General features: G+C 38.4%; 1 protein-coding gene across 1 annotated transcript in view; it reads left to right on the top strand.

Annotated features, from left to right (window-relative positions):
* focad (focadhesin) overlaps positions 1 to 22,504 on the top strand; it is a 61,339-nt gene that overhangs the window by 10,967 nt on the left and 27,868 nt on the right. Inside the window, exons 5-12 of the mRNA XM_084109336.1 lie at positions 491 to 589; positions 4,539 to 4,640; positions 5,506 to 5,731; positions 6,382 to 6,588; positions 6,947 to 7,034; positions 8,311 to 8,501; positions 8,584 to 8,844; positions 21,382 to 21,486. Coding sequence (XP_083965462.1) covers positions 491 to 589; positions 4,539 to 4,640; positions 5,506 to 5,731; positions 6,382 to 6,588; positions 6,947 to 7,034; positions 8,311 to 8,501; positions 8,584 to 8,844; positions 21,382 to 21,486 — 1,279 coding nt within the window. The remainder of the gene's footprint in view (positions 1 to 490; positions 590 to 4,538; positions 4,641 to 5,505; positions 5,732 to 6,381; positions 6,589 to 6,946; positions 7,035 to 8,310; positions 8,502 to 8,583; positions 8,845 to 21,381; positions 21,487 to 22,504) is intronic.

Here is a 22,504-nt window from a genome sequence, read left to right as displayed (position 1 = left end):
CGCAGAGGTGATTTATAATGTATGAGAAACACTCCCCCGTATTCTCGTTAAGGAATGGGAGCTTTGTATCTTGCGTCCCAATATGTCATTGGCTACATTCGGAATAGCGTCCTACCATAGTATGTATACTGTGCAGAGTATGAATTGAAGACCCAAATGACCTTTTACATTGGTTAAAATGGGCAACATACCACCAGAACACATTGTATGCCACAAAGTAATGCTCTTGACTTGACCTTCTGTTTCCAGTCTGATAAGAAAACTGGAAGTAATATCAAAAAGTATTTGATATTCGTTATTTGTTCAGATTGCCAGGATCTAAGATTTTTATGCAATATTGGGAATTGCCCTCAAGCAAAAACAATGTTTCATACTACTGTTTGGATCATAAAATGTCAAATGATATGTGTTTCACTGATGGATTATGGGTCCATAGTTTTTCTTGGGTAGTATCTGCTGATGTTAACTGTTTTGTTTCTTGCCTGGGCAGGAATGTTCAAGGGCTGATCAAAGTGGTCGGGAGGCTTCTGCAGATCCAGGCAAGTCAGCGGGATAGCGGAGCAAGCTTCACCTGTCCATATTCAATTAGGTGAGTGCCCTTTCCAAGAGCAACAGCTGCTGCCACTTGCTCTAAACCCAGAAAAGTCACGATTTAGTTTTTTTTTTTTTTTTTTTTAAACACTCTCTTGCCCAGAAGATTTTAACATACAGAAGTATGTAATGAGAATGGGCACTGTTGATATTTGAAATCAGACCAAACAAATAAACACACCCCTCCCTTCATTGCTCGGCCCCTAACACGCAATGCACAGGTAGATGTCTCTTTATTATCTAAAGCAAGGCAAAATTATGCTTTGTGAAAAAAAGTGAAGATGATGAACGAATGACAAGGAAGAGCAAAAAATTAACAAAAAGTACATAAGAGTCAGTGTTCGAATTGAGGGGGGGGCTGGGGGGATCCGGGACCTCCCATAAGCATCAAGGGACCCCCCATAAGGCCCGAAAAAATTACCTCAGGGATTCCCCTGGTTTTTCATTAAAACTAAAATAATAGAAACATAATTTATTAGGTAATATATATATTTTTTTTTAATCAAAGTATTGCGCTGCCGCTCCCATTAGAAAGTAATTCAAATTAGATTTGCGTCTGAAAAGACGCTCAAGTGCGCCACACGCTGTTTTCTGAAGGAATTTACAGACTGTTGAATTTATAAACAGATACATTCTATTTATCGTGCCATTTATACGCAAAAAAAAATAAAATTTTCGTGTAAATGATACGCACTGCAAACCCCTTGGGTAGGATTAGGGGTGTGGAGTATTACACGCCATAAAGTGTGTATCATATGCATTATTTTGGCGAATAAATGGTACGAGAAATACATTTCGTGCTATAGATAAGCACTTTCACGAGAGTCTGGCAGAGTGGATTCTCATTTTCACCTCACGATGACGGTAAGATAATATTTCTTTCTTTTATGATTGTTTGGTCATTTACAGATCTGAATAGAATTTCGACATTAACGCTTGTCCGGGACACGTGCGTGTGTTTTTTAAGGGACAAGTGAAAGAGAATTGTACTTGCCCAACTGGACAAATGCCCTGATTAAAACAATTTTCAATATAAAAAAAATACAATAAGAAATAACGTACTCGGTTACTAACGTAGCCCCCCAAGAGCTTTGACACAATTCGAACACTGATAAGAGTAAATACAAGCAAGAGTTCGTTATTAGTCGCAAGACAAACAATGACACTCAAACTGTACTGTTACTATAGCTAACATTACAACAACAGCATATCTTGATTCTGTGAAACGAAGCAAACGCAATGTTACTCATGTAGCCCTTCCCTTTCAGGTCTCTCCTGTGCTGGAAAGCTTTTCTAATATTAACGCGGGTCCTAAAGCTCTTGCCTGATCATAACCCTTCTTTTCCCAGTGATATTCCTCTGAGCTTTTCTCTTTTGTAATGTCTCTCAGCCATCTCTCTTTCTACAGTCTTTCTTCAAATCTCCCTCTTTCTCACTCTCTCTCCTCCTCCATCATGAGTGGACACGCCCCCTATTGCTGATTGGCTCACTCTCTCTCCTCCCCCATCATGAGTGGACACGCCCCCTACTGCTGATTGGCTCACTCTCCTCCCCCTTCATGAGTGGACACGCCCCCTACTGCTGATTGGCTCACTCTCCTCCCCCTTCATGAGTGGACACGCCCCCTACTGCTGATTGGCTCACTCTCCTCCCCCATCATGAGTGGACACGCCCCCTACTGCTGATTGGCTCACTCTCCTCCCCCTTCATGAGTGGACACGCCCCCTACTGCTGATTGGCTACAAGTGTGTTGTGCTGCTCTGTCAGATCCACTTTTATCTGTGTTTCTTAGAAATCACTCCCTGCACCTCTAATGTAACGTTACTTCTTTAAATAAATATTAAGACCTCTTGGGTTGAACTACCGGTCAAAATTTTGGGTAAGATCTTCAGTGTCACGTGATCCCACCTAATGCTGTTTTACATAAAGATGATGTAAAATTAGAACAGCCTTCTGTCTGTTTCGTCTTGACTTTTTTTCTCTCGCTTTCATCACTTTCGCTTTTAATCTCATGCACGTTTGCTAAACTGAACAGCTTTCAGTCTCTCTCACCGATGCCCCGACACCGATTCAAAATGCTGAATCATGAATCACTTATTTAAGTGAATTAAGCCTGGACTACATGACCCCTTATGATAAGTTACTTTATAATGAATCAAATGACCGTGTATGTAATTTCTCTCCTCCTCTGTCGAGTTCCTCCCTGGTGAGAAGATGAATGGGTCGATGGCTCTGTGCTGGCCTGGGATTGGTGCTTGGCCTTTAGCACGGGTTGGCACAGAGGGAGGGCTCGAGGATTAATGAAAGATGCCCACTGGTGCTCATTGTGTCCGTCTGCTTGATGGATCCTCTGCAATCTGCTCTGGGGTCACAAAGCCACTTACTGTAGATATCCAACAGAAGCAGACAGGGTCAGGGTGGGGTTGAGTTGGGATTATAGATGAAAAAAATCAACTCTTTCCACAGAAAAAAAGACAGATTAAAAAGTCAAACTCTATCTTTTTAATTTGTCTGTGTCTCTGCATACTGAACAAAACTATGCTGTTTTGGAATATAAACTTCTCTTAGGCTCACTGAGGCTGTGTTTATTTGATCGTAAGTAAAATAATAATAATAATAATTGAATAATTAATTTTTCATCATCATTACTCCAGTCTTCAGTGCCACATGATCCTTCAGAAATTATTATAATATGCTGATTTGCTGCTCAATAAACATTTCTAAGTGTTATCAATGTTGAAAACAGTTGTGCTGAGTAACTGTTTTTTCAGGATTCTTTGATCTTTTGATTAATAAAAGCATTTATTTAAAATATAAATATTTTGAAACATTATACATTTCTTTACTCTCACTTTATTTATTATGAATTTATTGAAGTCTTGCCTTGCTGAATAAAAGTAATCATTTCTTCTTCTTTTTTTTACTAAAACCTAATGTAATCTGCTAATTCAGTAAATGCTGACAGATTCAGTGAATAACTTGTTAGACTGATTCAAACTAATTCAAAACTCTTTTTTTTTAGACTTAAAAATAACAGCCATTTGTTCTTAAATCAAAATACACTGACGGGTCAAATGTATGTTGTTTTATAAAAATAAAAAAAAAGCACAATAGGAAGATGTTATCTATTTTTTTTTTTTTTACAATTTTTTAGATATTATTTTAATCCAGCTCTTTCCATTCAGAGTGCAAATCACAACCCCCAAAAAATAAAATGCATTTCATTCACTATGAGTGCTGTATATTCAGTCCAACTTCTGTAGGCTCAAACCTCTAAATTCTCCTCGTCCGCTAAAGTTTTAAAACGTCTCTTCTGGTTAAGAAGTCTCGCCCTAAACTTTCATTTCAAATGAGTGCAATGGAGGTCAATGTGTCAGCCAGCCTTTGTCTGGCAGTTAATGTTGTGGCTGTTTGCTGAAAACCGCCCCTGATGGATGAACCCTGATAATGTGATGGCCGCACCAGTTGGCCGGGGAACAACAAGAGATAGATGAGCAAATGTTTGAACTGTAGGCTGTCTGTGGAGGGAGTGGAGAGCTTTGGTGCAGCCCTAACATCTGTCTGGAGGTGACCCAGACCATAAATTCAAGTGCTGAGAGACTGTTTATTATGTGGAGGATCTTCAAGGTAACTTAATAAAATGTTCCTGTCTGACCCAGTGCCAAAGGCACACACAAACAACATGATCAGGAAATTGGATGAGTTCATTAATCTCAGGATAAAAGAGCATGTGTGTTTGTTAATATAAGGGCCTTTATTTGTGTGTTAGCGTTAAGGGACATTAATCACCACCATAGCATAGACATCCAAGCAATTACTGCAAAAGGTGGCCGATGCGTTAAAGATAGAGGATGATTTGAAGATATTTTGTATGTAGTGCCTTATTAAAATACTGATGTTTAAATACTATATGCTAAATATATATTTGAATATGCGTTTGATCTTAGGAGCTTCCCTCATCCCTACATCACAGTGCTGGAAAACCGTCCCGACTGCTGGCCCGCTCTGCTCCAGGAAATTGATGACTTCCTTCAGCTGGCTACGGACAAGTATGAAATCCGTTAACAATGACAGATCTGGGGGATTTGGTAGACATTTTTATAACATCTTAAAGAGGTCATGACATGAGAAATACAATTTTGATATTTAGAGGTCTTTGTACCTTTAAAACATCCTGCAAGTTTCAGAGCATAAAATGTCCTCCTCATTTTAAAAAGGCATTTATTTAATCAAGCTCCAAAAATGGTTTGTTTTGATATTGCGGGGTCTGTGACGTCACATGGGCAAATACATTTGCATATGACTGCCTCCTTAGCAAGACATCGACGAATAGTTATACATCATTGCACCATAAGCCCCGCCCACTGGCTTTAAGTTGCTTAACGGTTGACCTTCACTGAACGTCGTATTCAACTCTGTTCAAGTCTTTTTCAACTCTGAGGTGTGAACAACCAGTGTTTCATGACACTTTAAAAGCGGATCATTTCAGACAGAGGGTCAGAATGATATATTGTTGTGTTGTGTATATTTTTTTGTCTTTTTTTATGCAAAAAACTTTAATAACATTATAAGTGAACCTTAGGGAGCATATTAAAATAATAATAAAAATCCATGTCGTGAGGCCTTTAAAGGGATAGTTCACCCAAAAATGAAAATCTGTCATTAATTACTCACCTTCATGTCGTTCCAAACCCGTACGTCTTTCGTTCATCTTCATAACACAAATGAAGATGTTTTTGATTAAATCTGAGAGCTTTCTGTCCCTCCATTGACAGCTACACAACTACCACTTTGACGCTTCAAAAAGTTCATAAAGAGATTGTAAAACCAATCCATATGATTTATTAGACATTTGTTAGACATGTGGAGACTTGTTAACCCTTACAAGTGTACATATGGTGTGTTTTTCTTCAGAGATGAGCCAGCATATGTGGAAATGCTGGCACCTTTCCTTCGTTACCTGTACTGCGAGCCCCAGAGGTTGTCAGAAAACGCTCTGCTCAGACACAGCCTCCTCAGGGTCCTGCTCCAGCCACGAGGGGCTCCTGAGCCTGACAGCCTGCAGGAGAAGGGGGCGTCCGGCACTAGGGTGGTCCGTGAGCTGATTCGCAGCCTCTTTGACCTGCTTCCGTACATGCTGGTAAGCTGGAGGATGATTTCTGATGTGCTGAGCTGAAGTAGCTCCACGGCACTATGTGGCTTAGACCCATGAAATGTTTCGACAGAAGGTTTACATTACCCATCGTTGTGAATTTCACATGGTGCCTAGCTCAAATTTATGAGTTAACAAAAAGCCTTAAAGATGTGTTAAAGGGATGGTTCGGAGTAAAATCAACCTAGGGTCCTTTGCACCATGACCTCGAGCCAAACACCCCCCCCAGAAGCCTTTTTCCCTTGGTCGAACATTATTAAATTTAGAGCTTATATCAGCCGAATGGCTTTGTGCAGGTGCTAATGGATCCTAGGCTGTAGCTCGTAAATTACCCCACTAATAATGCCATCACAGGAATAAATGAAATTTTAAATATATTGAAATAGAAAACGTTTTTTAAAACTAATAATATTTCACAATATTAATGTTTTTACTATAATTTTGATAAAAAAATGCAGCCTTGGTGATAAAAAATCTCCAAACTTTTGAACAGTAGTGTACGTTTTATTGAACATGGGGTGAGTTCATATTATTTTATAACATTAATAATGGGTGAACTAGCCCTTTAAACATTTTCACACTTAGTTTACACATTATTCCCAACATGCAGTCCGTGTCTTGATCCTGTGCCCCATCAGGTGGACAGTGTAACGGCAGTGGTGGAGTTCAGCTCGTTCGCTGAATCTCTGACGGCGGCTCTGCTCACTGATCCAGGCTTCTGGAGGAAGGAACTGACCCAGCTGGCTCTTCAGCTCCTGTGTGCCTGTCAGCTCAGTGTTCATCTGAGGGGAGAGCTGATGTCTCTCCTTCACACACTCCACCAGATAATACCTGCACATGCACTGGTGAATACACACATTATATTTTCTGTCTTATTTTATATTGGTGGTGTAGTGTTGTACAAACTGGACTACTATTATGGAAGTATGAGAAACGGTAATCTCTCTTAAAATCACTGCTGTCTAATTGCATTCATTTACAGAAGCAGATTCAAAAATGCATTATTTTAAAAGAGAAAAAGGCAACATTATTATTTTTTGTTGTTGCTACAGTTGCTCTCTCAGTGTGATCTCAACAAATCTTCTCCTCTCATCTTTATAATGGTTTTGTTTGCACTAGCTCGAAGCGATTTGCATTCAGCTTTCCCTCAGAGGCTCCATCTGTGTCAAACCGTTTGTCTGATTGTGCCCTATCTAACTGTAGGAACTCCCGCCTGAGCAAGTGATCATGGGAATCTCCCTGCTACTGCTAAGCGCCTCCACCTCTCAGCAAACTGCCCTCCTAGAGCTCGGTAAAGACCCTCTCGATATCTGAACACATCATATTGACATGGCTAGCTTAATTTCCACAGAACATGCTAGTAACAGGCAGTTTTGCACATATTGAAAGGGTTGTTTTGTTACTTTGTCTTACTGAGTTGTCATGCTGATTCCAACACATACAAACAAACGAATAAGAAGCTTTAGGCTCACTAAAAAGCTGTTATTTCAAAAAAGTGGGAGTGATTTATTAGTGGTGGTTTTTAAGGCTCATACTTGAGGTTAGGGATTTAAAATGCCCCTAATATGCTATATTAAAGGTTCCTTTTTTTTGGATGTGTCCTACAATAGGTTTACATGCATCCAAGGTCAAAAAACACATTCATTTTCTTCATAATACACATTGAAGCATCACCTCTTCTCTCACAGTGTCTGAAACGGTTCGTTCGAAGATTCATTCTCTCTAAACCAAGAGCCTAATCTGCTCTGATTGGTCAGAAGGCCCAGTCTGTTGTGATACGTCTACCGTGTACAGAATTTCAGCTCCAGTGGCTTCCTGAGCACTTCTACACACAGTGATACAAACTGGAACGATGGCGTTGGTTTTACCGTATCAGTTTGAGTGCGAGTCCTCATCCTTTTGAAGTACATTGCTTTTGCGATTTCTCGACATGTCAAAAAATCCCACCGAAAATGTAATTGAAAGAGACACCTAATTGTAGCAATGTTAAAGGTTCAGAGAGGAAGGAGGCATGAACCGGCAAACGTTTAACATGAAACTTTCAACAAAACTAAAGTAAAGCGGCACCCTTTCTCGGATGACTGCCTCACAAACATAAATAAAACACAATATAAAGTCCAGGCCTGGTCCTCTCTCGTCTTGCACTGTTGAAACTCCTCCTTTTATCCCTCCGGAGCTCCTCCGCTCATTAACACTTGCACCTCAGGCTCGCTCACTCGCTCCATTCCCACGGCTCTCGGCCCCTGTAACGCTAATATCTATCTTCCAGAACATTATAGAAATTTGGGAATGGGCTCTTTTGACTTGGGCCTGTAAGCAAGACCCGAGCAATGCCTGAACATTCTTAGAACACCATAGCAACCACTTAGAACACCATAGCAACCACTTAGAACACCATAGCAACCTCTTGCCAGCCATCTACATCACCCTAGCTTGATGGCGGCAAGTTTTGCACAAGCAAGCACCACTCACATTCACTCACAAAATGTAAAAATCTTTTTCAAAATGAGTTATTGTATTCATTAAGTTAGAGTTTTTAACTATAGCTTCTTTTGTCTCTTTGCTAGCTGTGAAGATTGTCCCACCTGAGGTGCCGCCTCCCTTTGGTGCATCTTTGCTGGTAATGCCCTTGTTACAGGTGCTGTCCTGCTCCAGCCTCATGGAAGCCCTGACAGACACGCAAACGCACTTGAAGAACCTTAAACTGGCCAATTCTCTGTTGCAAATGGTCCAAAGAGAACCCTCCGATCTGAAAGAGGTAGCACAAATTATTAAGCACCCATTTAGAAGAGAGTTTTCAGAGTATTGTGTGATACTGGACTTTGCGCTTGCCTCTACAGTACTCCACACAGCTGAGTTTGCCTCTCAGCACTTGGTACAGCGAGCTTCAAGTGTCCACCAGCGTCCTGAAGCGAATTTCCCTAGACTCCATGTCTTCTGTGGAATGGCTTTACTCCCTGCAGTCTTCTCTCCCTGTCTGTGAACACGTCCCAGATACCGTTTGTCTTCTGGTCTCCCATGTTATCGTCAGCAGTCACGGGGATCTCTGCAGGTTAGCGTTGGACACAGCTGCTGCCATCGCCGAGGCCGATCCCGCTAAGGTAAAGTCTGCATCTCAACGTTTAGTTTTGTGATTCTGCTGTATTGCTGTTCTGTATTATTAAGTAGTTAAATCTAGTAGGTAAGCAAAGAAGTAACCAAAAAGTTGAGGGGTTCATATTCAATCACTCCTGTGTTCATGAGCAAAGCATTTGACCATTTTTTTTCTGTCCCATGCAACTTAAAGCAGTGCACTGAGTTAAAGGGTTGGTATAATGCCCTTTTCACAAGATGTAAAATAAGTCTTTGATGTCCCCAGAGTGTGTATGTGAAGTTTTAGCTCAAAATACCCCACAGATATCTTTATACAGCATGTTAAAATTGTACATTTTTGAGGGTGAGCAAAAACAGCATTTTGTGTCTGTTCCTTTAAATGCAAATGAGCTGCTGCTCCTGGCACAGAGGGCGGAGCTTCAACAGCTTGTGTCCTTTTACCTCACACAGTCATGCACTGAAAATTTGCAAGCCTTTTATGTTCAAACCGGATTCAGACAATGATGGAGAGACTCAAGAAGAAGTGACAACATGTATAATGCAAAAGGACGTTTCTGAATGGTTAGTTGATGAGTTTATGTAGCTTATGTCCTAATAATTATGATGATAAAGGCTGAGAATCATTAAATGGATAAATTCTATTGTTTAATAGATTAAGTAAGGAATAATTTACGACGGGCAGTTCAATTATTAGAAAATAATGCATACCCGAGGCAGAATGCGGCTGCAAACGCAAAAGTGAGAATTATTTTCTAATAATTCAATGGACCAGAGTAAATTATTCTGCTTATACTGTGGTTACCACACCTCAAAACATTGTTCAGAATCAGATTATGTATTTTAAGACATTTGTCAGGTTTTTGTCCTTAAAAACACTCTTGTGTGTAGGACTAATTTCTTATGTATCTCATCTCAAACCTCCGTTGCCAATTCCAAAATGTCATTTTAGGGCTAGTAATGGAGACTTGAGCCATTGATAGCAGACTAATGCAGTTATTAGAGAGAGAGAGAGAGAGAGAGAGAGAGAGAGAGAGAGAGAGAGAGATTAGGCGTGTGTGAATTATCTGAGTCTGTGCGTCTGTCAGTGGCAGCAGCGTCTCTACTAATAGCAAGACTTTAAGTTTATCTGCTTCAAGAACAGTGACGTTATTACCTCGCTACTGAGAAATGTCATGTAGCTTTTAAGTTGCTAAACTATTGTACTGATAAAATCGTCATAGCAGCGCTGACAACACGTTTCTGTGCGTGTGTGTGTGTGCGTTTGAGTGGAGAGAGAGCAGGAGAAAGAGAGTATGTGATTTCCATACATAATAAAGTGTAATTTTGAGGAAAAAACATTGACCAAGCAAATAAATATAGTAAACGATAGGATAAAAACGACAAATTGCTTCAGTGTCGTTGTGGGTTTTGGTTATTTTGCTGTTGTAGGCTGTATAAAGGCCTTTAAAATAACTGAAATCATTTATGCGAAGTGATATGGACATGTAATGCGGTCAAGACCAGCCTGGAACTACTTTAGCAGTGCGTTTCCATCAACATAATTGCACACCTTAGAATGTTCGTTAACCAGTCAGATTCAAGCATTCAACATGGTATAAATTAAAATAAAACACAAAAAAATCTGAATCAACAGTTTTAAAATGAATTCACAGCATGGTAATATAAAGTTAATGTTCATTTTGAGATTTACAAAAATTTGATGGAGACATAAAATGAGATTTTTCTATTGTGCATAACTCTTCATCTTTTTATAATGCTATTGATTGGCCTCCATTTGGCGTTTAGGACTATAAAGGATTTTCACAAAACATATATAGAGGCTGTATAACAGTTCTCTAGCTGAAATGATGAAAACCACAGTCCTTTACACATTAAGAGCACCACATTGTTCCTTGAGTGACAGATTTTTCTTTTTTTTAAAGAACACAATTTGGAGAAAAAAAATCCACTCTTAGTAAAGCTTTCATTTCTATCCATTATCCAGATGTCAGTGTTACTAGGCAACATGCTCAGCCTTAGAAACTGAAGCAGTAATTACTTTAGCTAAATGCTAAATGAAGGTGTATATCATGGTACAGTGGACCTGTACTCCACTTACATTCATTACAGAACGCCTTAGGGCTCTCATGGACTCAAATTCATTGAGACCAGAACGACTGGTAGCCAAGAGCATGGAAAGCGTGTGACCTGAGGGAGGATGTGCAGCCCTGCAGGACTGTTGTAATCACACTAACAGGAAGATATTCCAGGCGGAATATGCATCATCTGTCACGGGCTAAATGCCCTTATTAGAGGCCTTGGCTGGATGCTGAGATTCGCTCTCTACTGCTTTCCGATTAGGGCTGGGGATTTATTGAATGCTCACAGTACAGTGATTCCGCTGGTGATGGAAATGATTGAGTTGAGTTTATGGTATATGTGTTTTATTTGACCATTAGGTTTACTAGAATTAGACTAGTTTTACAGCCTTTCCTTGTCTCACAATATGCAAGTAAGAGAGTGTTAAGACATGTTTTATAGTATATCTTATCAGTAACACAAAAACAGTGAGGGAAAATAATTTCAACGAATCAGTTCAAACTGGCCATTTCAATGAACTGATTCAATGATTCATTTGTGTCATCACTCAAAAATGTCCATTGAAATCCCAATGTGGCATTTCATATATCAAAATATTTTAGTTCAATAGAATGTTGCTATTTATTGTTATATGGGTGCATATAAATGTAAAAAGTAATTCTTTCTTGTGTTTATTTTGTGAAAAGCAATATGGAAAATATGCCTATAATGGCTTTTCACAGTGAAGCAGCTCCCCCAACAATGACGCTCTTCATCCATGCTTCACTTTGGTAGAGATGCATTTATTATTATATTTCTCAGGAGATTTTTGAAGACATCACTCTGGAACATCACCATGCAACTCGTATTTTATTGTGATTCATCACTCCACACACAACTTCCATATTCTGACAAAATTTCATTCTGTCTTTGATGTTTTTCTGACACAAAAGTTTAGCCATTTTGGTATATATATACAGTGAGGAAAATAAGTATTTGAACACCCTGCTATTTTGCAAGTTCTCCCACTTAGAAATCATGGAGGGGTCTGAAACTGTCATCGTAGGTGCATGTCCACTGTGAGAGATATAATCTAAAAAAAAAATTCCAGAAATTTTTTAACTATTTATTTGTATGATACAGCTGCAAATAAGTATTTGAACACCTGAGAAAATCAATGTTAATATTTGGTACAGTAGCCTTTGTTTGCAATTACAGAGGTCAAACGTTTCCTGTAGTTTTTCACCAGGTTTGCACACACTGCAGGAGGGATTTTGGCCCACTCCTCCACACAGATCTTCTCTAGATCAGTCAGGTTTCTGGGCTGTCGCTGAGAAACACGGAGTTTGAGCTCCCTCCAAAGATTCTCTATTGGGTTTAGGTCTGGAGACTGGCTAGGCCACGCCAGAACCTTGATATGCTTCTTACAGAGCCACTCCTTGGTTATCCTGGCTGTGTGCTTCGGGTCATTGTCATGTTGGAAGACCCAGCCTCGACCCATCTTCAATGCTCTAACTGAGGGAAGGAGGTTGTTCCCCAAAATCTCTCAATACATGGCCCCGGTCATCCTCTCCTTAATACAGTGCAGTCGCCCTGTCCCATGTGCAGAAAAACACCCCCAAAGCATGATGCTACCACCCCCATGCTTCACAGTAGGGATGGTGTTCTTGGGATGGTACTCATCATTCTTCTTCCTCCAAACACGTTTAGTGGAAAAGTTCTATTTTGGTCTCATCTGACCACATGACTTTCTCCCATGACTCCTCTGGATCATCCAAATGGTCATTGGCAAACTTAAGACGGGCCTTGACATGTGCTGGTTTAAGCAGGGGAACCTTCCGTGCCATGCATGATTTCAAACCATGACGTCTTAGTGTATTACCAACAGTAACCTTGGAAACGGTGGTCCCAGCTCTTTTCAGGTCATTGACCAGCTCCTCCCGTGTAGTTCTGGGCTGATTTCTCACCTTTCTTAGGATCATTGAGACCCCACAAGGTGAGATCTTGCATGGAGCCCCAGTCAGAGGGAGATTGACAGTCATGTTAAGTCATAGCTTCTTCCATTTTCTAATGATTGCTCCAACAGTGGACCTTTTTTCACCAAGCTGCTTGGCAATTTCCCCGTAGCCCTTTCCAGCCTTGTGGTGGTGTACAATTTTGTCTCTAGTGTCTTTGGACAGCTCTTTGGTCTTGGCCATGTTAGTATTTGGATTCTTACTGATTGTATGGGGTGGACAGGTGTCTTTATGCAGCTAACGACCTCAAACAGGTGCATCTAATTTAGGATAATAAATGGAGTGGAGGTGGACATTTTAAAGGCAGACTAACAGGTCTTTGAGGGTCAGAATTCTAGCTGATAGACAGGTGTTCAAATACTTATTTGCAGCTGTATCATACAAATAAATAGTTAAAAAATCATACATTGTGATTTCTCGATTTTTTTTTTTTAGATTATGTCTCTCACAGTGGACATGCACCTACGATGACAATTTCAGACCCTTCCATGATTTCTAAGTGGGAGAACTTGCAAAATAGCAGGGTGTTCAAATACTTATTTTCCTCACTGTATATATATATATGAACAATTAATGTATTTTATTTAACACATTCAAGGTATATTTTTCATACTGCTTATATATGTATATATACACACACCATTGCCAGATTTACAGTACAGTTTTTTTTTTTGCATTAAAGTATGTATGCATTAAAGTATGCATTAAATTGTCAAACATTTAAACATGGCTGTAAAGACATTTATAATGTTACAAAAAAGTGCTATTTCAAATCAATGCTGTTCTTTTGATCTTCTGGTCATTCATAAATCTTGAAAAAAGTATCCACAAAAATATTGAGCAGCACAACTGTTTCCAATATTGTTAATAATGAGAAATGTTCCCTGAGCATCAAATCAGCATATTCTAATGATTTCTGAAGGATCATGTGACACTGAAGACTGGCGTAATGATGAAAAAAAAAATCAGCTTTTCATCACAGGAGTTAATTACATTTTAAAATAATCAAATGGGAAACTGTTTTTTTAAATTGAAATAATATTTCATAGTTTTGCTCCTTGTTTCCACTCTTTCTTCTGTCTCCACTCATTAAGCCTGTTAATTGGCTTGTTGTGGGGGTCAGAGGTTGTGCTGGTTTCAGAGGGCCATGTCTCTCCCCTGTCTTTCAGGGAGGGATGCTGAGGGGTTAATCTCCAATTAGAGGTTAGAACAACTGCCATGGTGTCCCTCCTCAAAGGGTTAAAAATATTTTCAAGGGAGGGAAAGATCCGCTATTCCTGGTTAGTGGGGGTTTGTTAGGGAGTGGCTTGTCTGGGGAATTGCTTTACAAATCCTAAAGATAAATTAGGATAGATGTATTACATGATGTATTTTAGATGCCGTCTTTGCACATTTATTAACCGTCTTAGAAACACTTTCCTTGAATCCCGTATACAATGCTTTGATCCAATTGGCCACACTAACGAAGCAGTTCTGTCTGGCAACAAGAGAAATATTGCATGATCAAACCTTATTAAGGCTATTAAGGCTAAGCACTATTGAGCGTGTATTGCACATCTCCAGTTGAGCATTGCAGCTGGGAGGAATATCAATAAGCCCTTGCTTTTACATCATGTGTTAAAAGCATGGAGACTTGTATATTGTTGTCATTTAGAATCAGTAAGGTTTGTAGTTCTGTATAATGTAGTTAATGTTGTTTAGTTAGTGAATAATTTCTTCGTTTATGATTAGTGTTCTTGTGCCCTGTTCATTTTAAGCTCTCTTCTGAAGAGACTTTATATTTTGTATACTTTTTAATGAATTGAGAACTATTGCGGGAATTATAGTTTATACAGTGATTGTCTTTATCCTTACATTTAGCCTGAACTTTTGAGGTTCATTTGTGATTTAATAATATTTTAATTGCATATGTAAAATAAATTTTACTTGCAACCGGTGTTATTTTAGTATCCATGATATACTGATAGTTTTTATTTGTATTTTTTTGTATTTTTAGGTTTTATTTTATTTTATATTATAGTTTTCATTTCAATTTTAGTTTCTGAATCTTTTGTTTATTAGTTTTAGTTTTTTTTAATGTGTATATATAATTTTTTGTTTAATTAGTTTTAGTTATTTCAGTATTTTAAATCAAACTAAAGAAAAATGAGAAACATTGCGCTGGCAACTAGCTGAAATATTTTTATTTAATTTTATGTCAGTCAATGTTTATTTTATTTCAAGTTTAATTTTAGTTAATGATAATAACCCTGCTTTTATTGCTGACATTTATATCTTTTTGGAAAATGTTGACTGTTTAAATAGCTTTTGCATAGTAGAAGTAGATGTTAAAGTTACACTATGTATTTTTTGTTCAAAATTAATACAATTTAAATAATGAGACAATACATCATCAGTCCTTCTTCCAAAACCCGTTTGTGTCTTACCCTGATTCGCCATGGTAAGCCTATTATAAGTGTTTATATTTTAGACCTGTTGGGATGGTTTTCAGGGGATATTGCGTACATGCGTCGCTCGCCCGTGCGTGTCTCGTCATATCCATAAATAGAGAAAAGTTGCTCTGGCTACTTTGACGCAGGTATGGTGAGGTTAGTTTCACAACGAGTGAGAAAGGTCGACATGGAGCAGCTAAATCTCAAATCAATGGGAATCACCCATTTTAGAAAAGTCTGCTGGCAAAAAGAGAACGCGACAGAGCTCGTAATAAAACAAGAACCAACATTGGCCTGGCTTTTTAGAGATGGCAAGGACTGAGGGATTTGAAATGTTGCAAAAGCGTGTTTTGGAGATTGTGTTTTTATTACTGAACAGGTGAGAAAGGTATTTTATTGAACAGATAAATAGCCATATGTATCTCTCTAAGCATTATCTATTGTGAAGGGTCGTTTCCTTATGGTTGTTATAGTGCTGTGCTGGATTTTATTTTCAAGGAAGTACCTTAGTGTCTATTAATGATTATAGTTACAGTAATGTCTTCAGCTAGTCAGCTTGAGATCCTTTCCGTCTAAACTGGTTATATCTCTGAAGTCTAGTAGTGAATGTTTTATGAGCAGTGGATAACCATACTCATCCACACAGTCACGCAGAGACAAAGCACAACCAAAACAATGTTCTTCTGCAAAATGCATGCAGTTTTTTTCTTTTTTAACCACTAAAAGTTATATAGTGTACCCTTAAATGGTGTTTAGGAGTTATACAGTCAATACTAATTAGGTTTTCCCGTGTGCACACAGTGTCTTGAACTGACAGGCATTGTTCTAGGTCTTTTCTTGGGCTTGATCTGGCCCTCAAGGGTGTAGGTCTGGGAGGATGGGGTCTTGAGTCCAACTCTGATACAGATTCCTCCAGAAATCATCATCATCATCATCATCATCATCAGTCGAGTCTCAAGTAAAAGCTGTCTTTCAAAAGAAGCCCTGGATCAGTTTAGGCACAGTTTTGTTGGTTACTCCGTTATGAATAACGTTGGCCTTGTGGGAATATGAGCCTCATTTTCCGGCGGAGCACAAGACAGCGATATAAACCAGCAGTCACCGCAAAGCACTTCGTTTGATGCCAAAAACATGAAATGCATTAGTAAAGCTGCTCTTGGGTATGCACTCAGATTTGAGGACATAATCCTCAATTCAGGTGGAGAACGTTTCCAGGTCCTTCACACGGTCCACAGGTTTTCACCAGTTTGTCACTGCTCACTGTAGCCCCTCAGTTTCTCCTGAAATCAAGCATACCTTTCATTTTTATTTTGCTTGAGCTGGGAAAACACTGGCCTTGGGCCAGTCTTAGTATTATAGAAGCTTCTCGAGTAGTGTTTATGCTACAGAAAACAGCTTGAGAAAAAAAAGAAAGCGAGAGAAACAGGGTGTTAGTCAGATGGCTGGAGGGGATTGCAGCAACTGTTGGAATGAACTTCAAAGCCCAGGGCTCTTTGGCGTTCTTCGCCCGCTGCATGAGATGGATAACTTGTGACAGTCTTGCTTGGTTTAAGTTGAATGAGATGGATGAGAAGAATAAGAATTTGCCCTCCCACCCCTCCTCCATCAGCCCCTCGCTGTGATGAGCATGTCTCGTTGCGTTATTGGCCCCGGCATTTCTTTCGTAGCCAGTCATGAGCGATTTTCCTGATTATCTGTTATTTTAGCCTCCTTATTTTCTAAACTAAGAAGCCCGCTCTTCTTTCTCAGCTAATTCGAATGATCATCAAACCTTAAAGGAATAGTTCACTTAAAAATGAAAATTCTGTCATCATTTACTCTCCCTCAAGTTGTTTCAAACCTGTATGAATTTCTTTCTTCTGCTGAACACAAAGGAAGATATTTTGAAGAATGTCGGTAACCAGACAGTTGTTGTGCCCCATTGACTTCCATAGTAGGAAAAAAAAAAATATTATGAGGTCCATCAACTGTCTGGTTACCAATATTCTTCAGAATGTTGTGTTCAACAGAAGAAAGAAATTCATTCAGGTTTGAAACAACTTGAGGGTGAGTAAATGAGGACAGAATTTCAATTAAGTGAACTTTTCCTTTAAGAATGCTATCAAAGCTAAAGTGAACTTCATTATGCTACAAATGAAAATAATAATAGTTCACCCCCAAAAAAAGTCATAATTTTCTTACCCTCATGTTGTTCCAAACCTGTATGAACTTAATATATTTTGTGGAATTTAAAGTAAGCTATTTTGAAGAATGTCTCAGTGTTTTGTTTTGTTTTTTGTACGTACGATGAAAGTCACTGGGATCCAGTGTTGTTTCTTCGTATGGATAAAAACTGTTGAAACATTCTTCAGAATATCATCTTTTTTAAACTTCTGCTTAGTTTAAGCCTGTGTTGCTTGTTGTCGTATCCCTTTTTCTCTATTTTGTTCCTTTTTTGCTGCTTGTCGTTTTTCTATTGTGCTTTTCAAGGGTCTTGCCGTTGCATTTGTTCTACATGCTTTCATTTTTAATTAAATTCTTTGAAGAGCTCTTTGAAAGGGTGGGTTGTTTAGAATTCCCTGTGATCGACTGATGATGATTCATTTAATTTCTGTCAGCTTAATGAAAATAAAACTGAGATGAATATTTGTGGCTCTTTTACTGCTGGTAATCAACTAGAAGTCCCATAACAGCAATGTCTTAACCCCGTTTTTTAATTTTAACATTAAGAGCCATTTTTTTCAGCTTAGATCTTTCTGCTGTTCTCTCACAGAAGGATTTTGAGACCGTTATTGATGCATTCAATTCTTCTCCATTAAATGTTTAAACCGTTTTTGAAGAAATCTCTTATGTTCATAATAAAATCGTGAAATGTTTTCTGTTTGAATAATATATTTTATTTATACTTTGATTTTAATTGCTTGATACTAAGAGACCACATCACTCTTTTACTGGCCTCATTGCACTGGCTACCAGTACATTTTTTAATTGATTTTACAATGCTATTTTAAGGCCCTGCGTGGACTTGCTCCACAGTATATTAGTAATCGCCTCCACTCTTATCTACCTTCAGCTCCCTGAGGTCATCAAACCAATTACTACTTTCTTGCTTTTAAGATCTGAGGGAGATCGGGTTCTCTCAGGTGTGGCCACTAGACTCTGGATATTAAAAGCAGTTTTCAATCTTAATTAAAGGCCTGGGGCCGTATGTATAAAGCCGCTCAGAGTAAAATTTTAGTCTGAAGACTGTCAAAATTTTAGTTTTATACCTAGACTTAAGAATAAGTGTAATTCATAAAGGTTCCTAAGTGTTAAGACTAGGTCTCAGCTCCTAAATTATTTAAGAGAGCTGAAGAGGTATCCTAACCTAGTTAGGAGTAACAAGATGGCAGCAAAGAGGAGGTGAACACACACTTTCAAATGGAAATATAATGTTGGAAAGTTAAATGATGACAGGGAGATAATAAAAGTTTGAAAGTCAAGATATTATTTTTGTAACTGACCTAGTAAAAAATGTTATATCTTCTCCCAATCTGCAAATCAATTCTCTAACTGCAGAAATGAAAGTATTATATACTCTTCAATAGCACTATTGTGGCACTTACCACACCAAACATTCAGTGGTGGCCAAAAGTGTTTTTTTTTTTAATGAGCCTACAAGTTTGCTTAAATATTTACATATTTTTAAAATATGAAGGAAGAAGAAAACACTAAACTTAGTGAAGAAATATCTGACAAAATTATTTGGCAAAAAGGCAAACTACAGCTGCAGGTTTTAGAAGAAAAACATTTTTTTTTTACTGCAACATAATCAGTTATTATTATTTCATTGGTCCTCTCTTGTTTTTGCATGTGTTCATAATTTCTTTGTATGACAGACTGGCCAGAAATTGTGTCTGCACAATTTTGCATGTTTCATTGTGTTATATAATTACAACTAAAACAATCGAGTCCAAGCACAAGTCAACAATATTTTTACAAAATCTTTTAACACATTTTTAATAATATTTGAATAAAGGGTGAATGTGTCAATTTTTCTATGGCATAAATTACTTTTGGCCATATGACTTTCCAACTGATCTTCATACCATGCGGCAAAATCAAGCCACTTTTATGAGGATTGCAAGCTTCCCCGAGTTGTTGGATCCATTGACGGAACTCATGTTCACATCATTGCTCCAAATGTAAATGAGGACTCCATTGCTTTTGTCAGATGTGCATTAAAGTGTATTTAATAGGTTAGTTTTCTTGTAAGTTGTTTTCTTTCAGTTAGGGTGTGTTCACACTTTTAGTTCAGCTCTCTTGGTTCTTTTGGTCTGGACCAAAAAAGAAAATAATAAATTTAGTCCTGGTTCGTTTGGTGTTCACACTGTTATTTTTAAGACTGAACCTAAAGATACAAAAAAAACCATGTATTTTGCGTACATAGCTCCCATGATTAGAAAAAACAGGTATGCTTCAGCATTCTGTCCTTTTTAGGGTCGCATCTTGTGACATCCCGTCCTGTTTTACAGTTGTAATCGAAATTATTTAACCCCCATTGTAAATTGGCATTTTATTGGCAAAATGTACAGCTGTTTGCAGTGAACAAATCAAACAAAAGTAATTTAAATAACTCAACATAATTAATGTTTCAAGTGTTTTCCCCAAATTCAACTGAAAATGCAACTTTTAATGACTTCTGCAGTCTCAAAATTATTCAACCCCCTGAATAGAATCCCTCACAAAAGCACAAATATGCGAAACAGGTGTTGTCTCAAACACACCTGATGTAATTAATCAAGGGCTTCATTAGTTGCACCAGGTGTGCTTGATCTAGAACACATGAAATATCTGAACTGGCTACTTTTGTTGAGTGTCACGTTTGACTGCATGTTAGAAATACGGCCAAGTCAAAAGAATGGTCCAAAAAGTTAAGAGAAGATATCATCTTCACCTTCACAAACAAGGAACAGGATACAAAAAGATAGCGAAGGCACTAAATGTTCCTAGAGACACCATTGAAAGCATATTTCCCAAGTTCAAAGTTAAAGGAACAGTGGTTAGACTACCTGGACGAGGCAGAAAAATGCATGCCAGAACTCTAAGACGTACACCACTACTGACCCAAAACCACAATAAAAGTCTGCTCCAATTTGCTTGAAATAATATAGATAAGCCACAGAAGTTTTGGGATTCTGTTCTGTGGAGCAATGAAACAAAACTGGAACTTTTTGGCCCGATGGAGAAAGGAGAATGTTAAGCATGTTGGGGCTCGGGGATGCTCTGCGGCTGCTTTCCATCCTCTGGCACTGGAAACCTGCAGCATGTGGAAGGCAAGATGGATTCATTGAAGTATCAGGAAATCCTAAGAGAAAACGTCAAGCCGTCAGTGAGGAAGCTGAAGCTTGGACATCATTGGAGCTTCCAACAGGACAATGATCCCAAGCATGTCCTGTTGTTCACACTTATTCGCACGTTCACACTTATTCAAATGAACCGCACTAACAGAGCAATCTCACCAGGGTCAATTTTAATCGAACCAAAGCAGCCAAGTGTGAACACACAATTAAAGATCCTATATGCTTTTGTTAGATTTTCAACTTTCTTTAGTGTGTAATGTTGCATTTTGAGCATTAAAAAGGTTTCCGAACTCCCTGAAATGCATTGATTGTAGTCTTGGGTTTTCCTCAGTCACAATATTCCTCATTTAAATAATTAAATAATTATAAAGTAGTGTGTTAAAACTTGTGGTTATGGTAATGGGGGTGTCATTTACCAAACACGCTCGAATCGGTTGACCAATCACAACACACTGGTCCAGCCGACCAATCAGAGCACATTGCGCAAGGAGGGGCTTCATAGAGACAGGAACTAAACAGAGCGATACTGACAGACTAGTAAGGGAGGAGCTGCGAAAATGTAAAATATGGGAAAAATAAGGTGTTATTGAACATTTCAAGCATGAAAACCTGTTCTAGTCGAGTCTAAAAACAAAATCAAGACTTCATAAAATGGCATAATAGGTTCTCTTTAAATAGCTATGCATTGTTTGCTTAATTGTTTTTCAATTTACCTCTAGGTGCCATGTCTACTTCCTGTCCTGATGTTTAAACTGGGCCGAGTGTCCGATCCAGCTTTGTCTCTCTCTGTTCTCTATACTCTGCCAAGACTGGGAACCCACAAGGTACAATCATTAATATCCACAGCATGCACTGTTTACCTAAATCAGAAACTTAATAAAATAATGTGTTTTCTTGATTTTGAAAGTTTTATCAAGAAAGATAGTTGGAAGTTAAATTAAATGTGTAGAAAGCCAATCATTCACTGTTATTAAATTGTATTAAAAAGATGCATTAACATGTATGGCAATCAAAATTAAAGGGATAGTTCACCCAAAAATGAAAATTAGCCCATGATTTACTCACCCTCAAGTCATCCTAGGTGTATATGACATTCTTCTTTCAGACGAATACAATCTGAGTTCTGAAGCGAAGCAATGTAAATATGAAATATCTATATTTAAAGCTTTATGAAGTGAAATAACTAGCTTCCGGCCAAACAAACATACAGATTTCACTTAAGTCTAAAGCGCAACTTATGCGAGTAATGCGATGTACTGCTGATGTTTACGCTACGCCATGACGCACTACGCTACTTCTGACTACACAAGTTAGACTTAGACTGCGTATGTTCGTTTGGCCGGAAGCTAGAATTTCAATTTGTAACGTGTTAAAGATGAATATTTTTCTTACACAAATGCAATGCTTCGCTTCAGAAGGCCTTTATTAACCCCCCGGAGCTGTGCGGAGCACTTTTATGATGGATAGAGGCACTTTTATGGACTCAAAACAGAAACAGTAATTCACTGCCATTATAAAGCTTTGAAGAGCCAGGACTTTTTTTTTTTATATAGCTCTAAATGTATTCGTCTGAAAGAAGAATGTCATATACACCTAGGATGACTTGAGTGTGAGTGAATCATGGGCTAATTATTATTTTTTGGGTGAACTATCCCTTTAAGAATACAGAACCATTAACAGGTTATTATAAGCGCAGTTCCACAGAAATATGAATCTAGTCCGTCTGCATGGATTTGGGATACTTTGCTTCCTCTGTTGCTATGGCAACAGCTCACCTGCACTGTAGGCAACTCCAGCCATGAGCCTGACCACTGTCTGTGCCATTGTTATTCATTTGATTCC

The sequence above is a fragment of the Abramis brama genome (assembly GCF_963993115.1).
Source record: "Abramis brama genome assembly, chromosome: 3".
NCBI lineage: Eukaryota > Metazoa > Chordata > Actinopteri > Cypriniformes > Leuciscidae > Abramis > Abramis brama.
The sequence above is the reverse complement of the archived record's forward strand: the minus strand, read 5'-3'. Positions and strand labels throughout refer to the sequence as shown.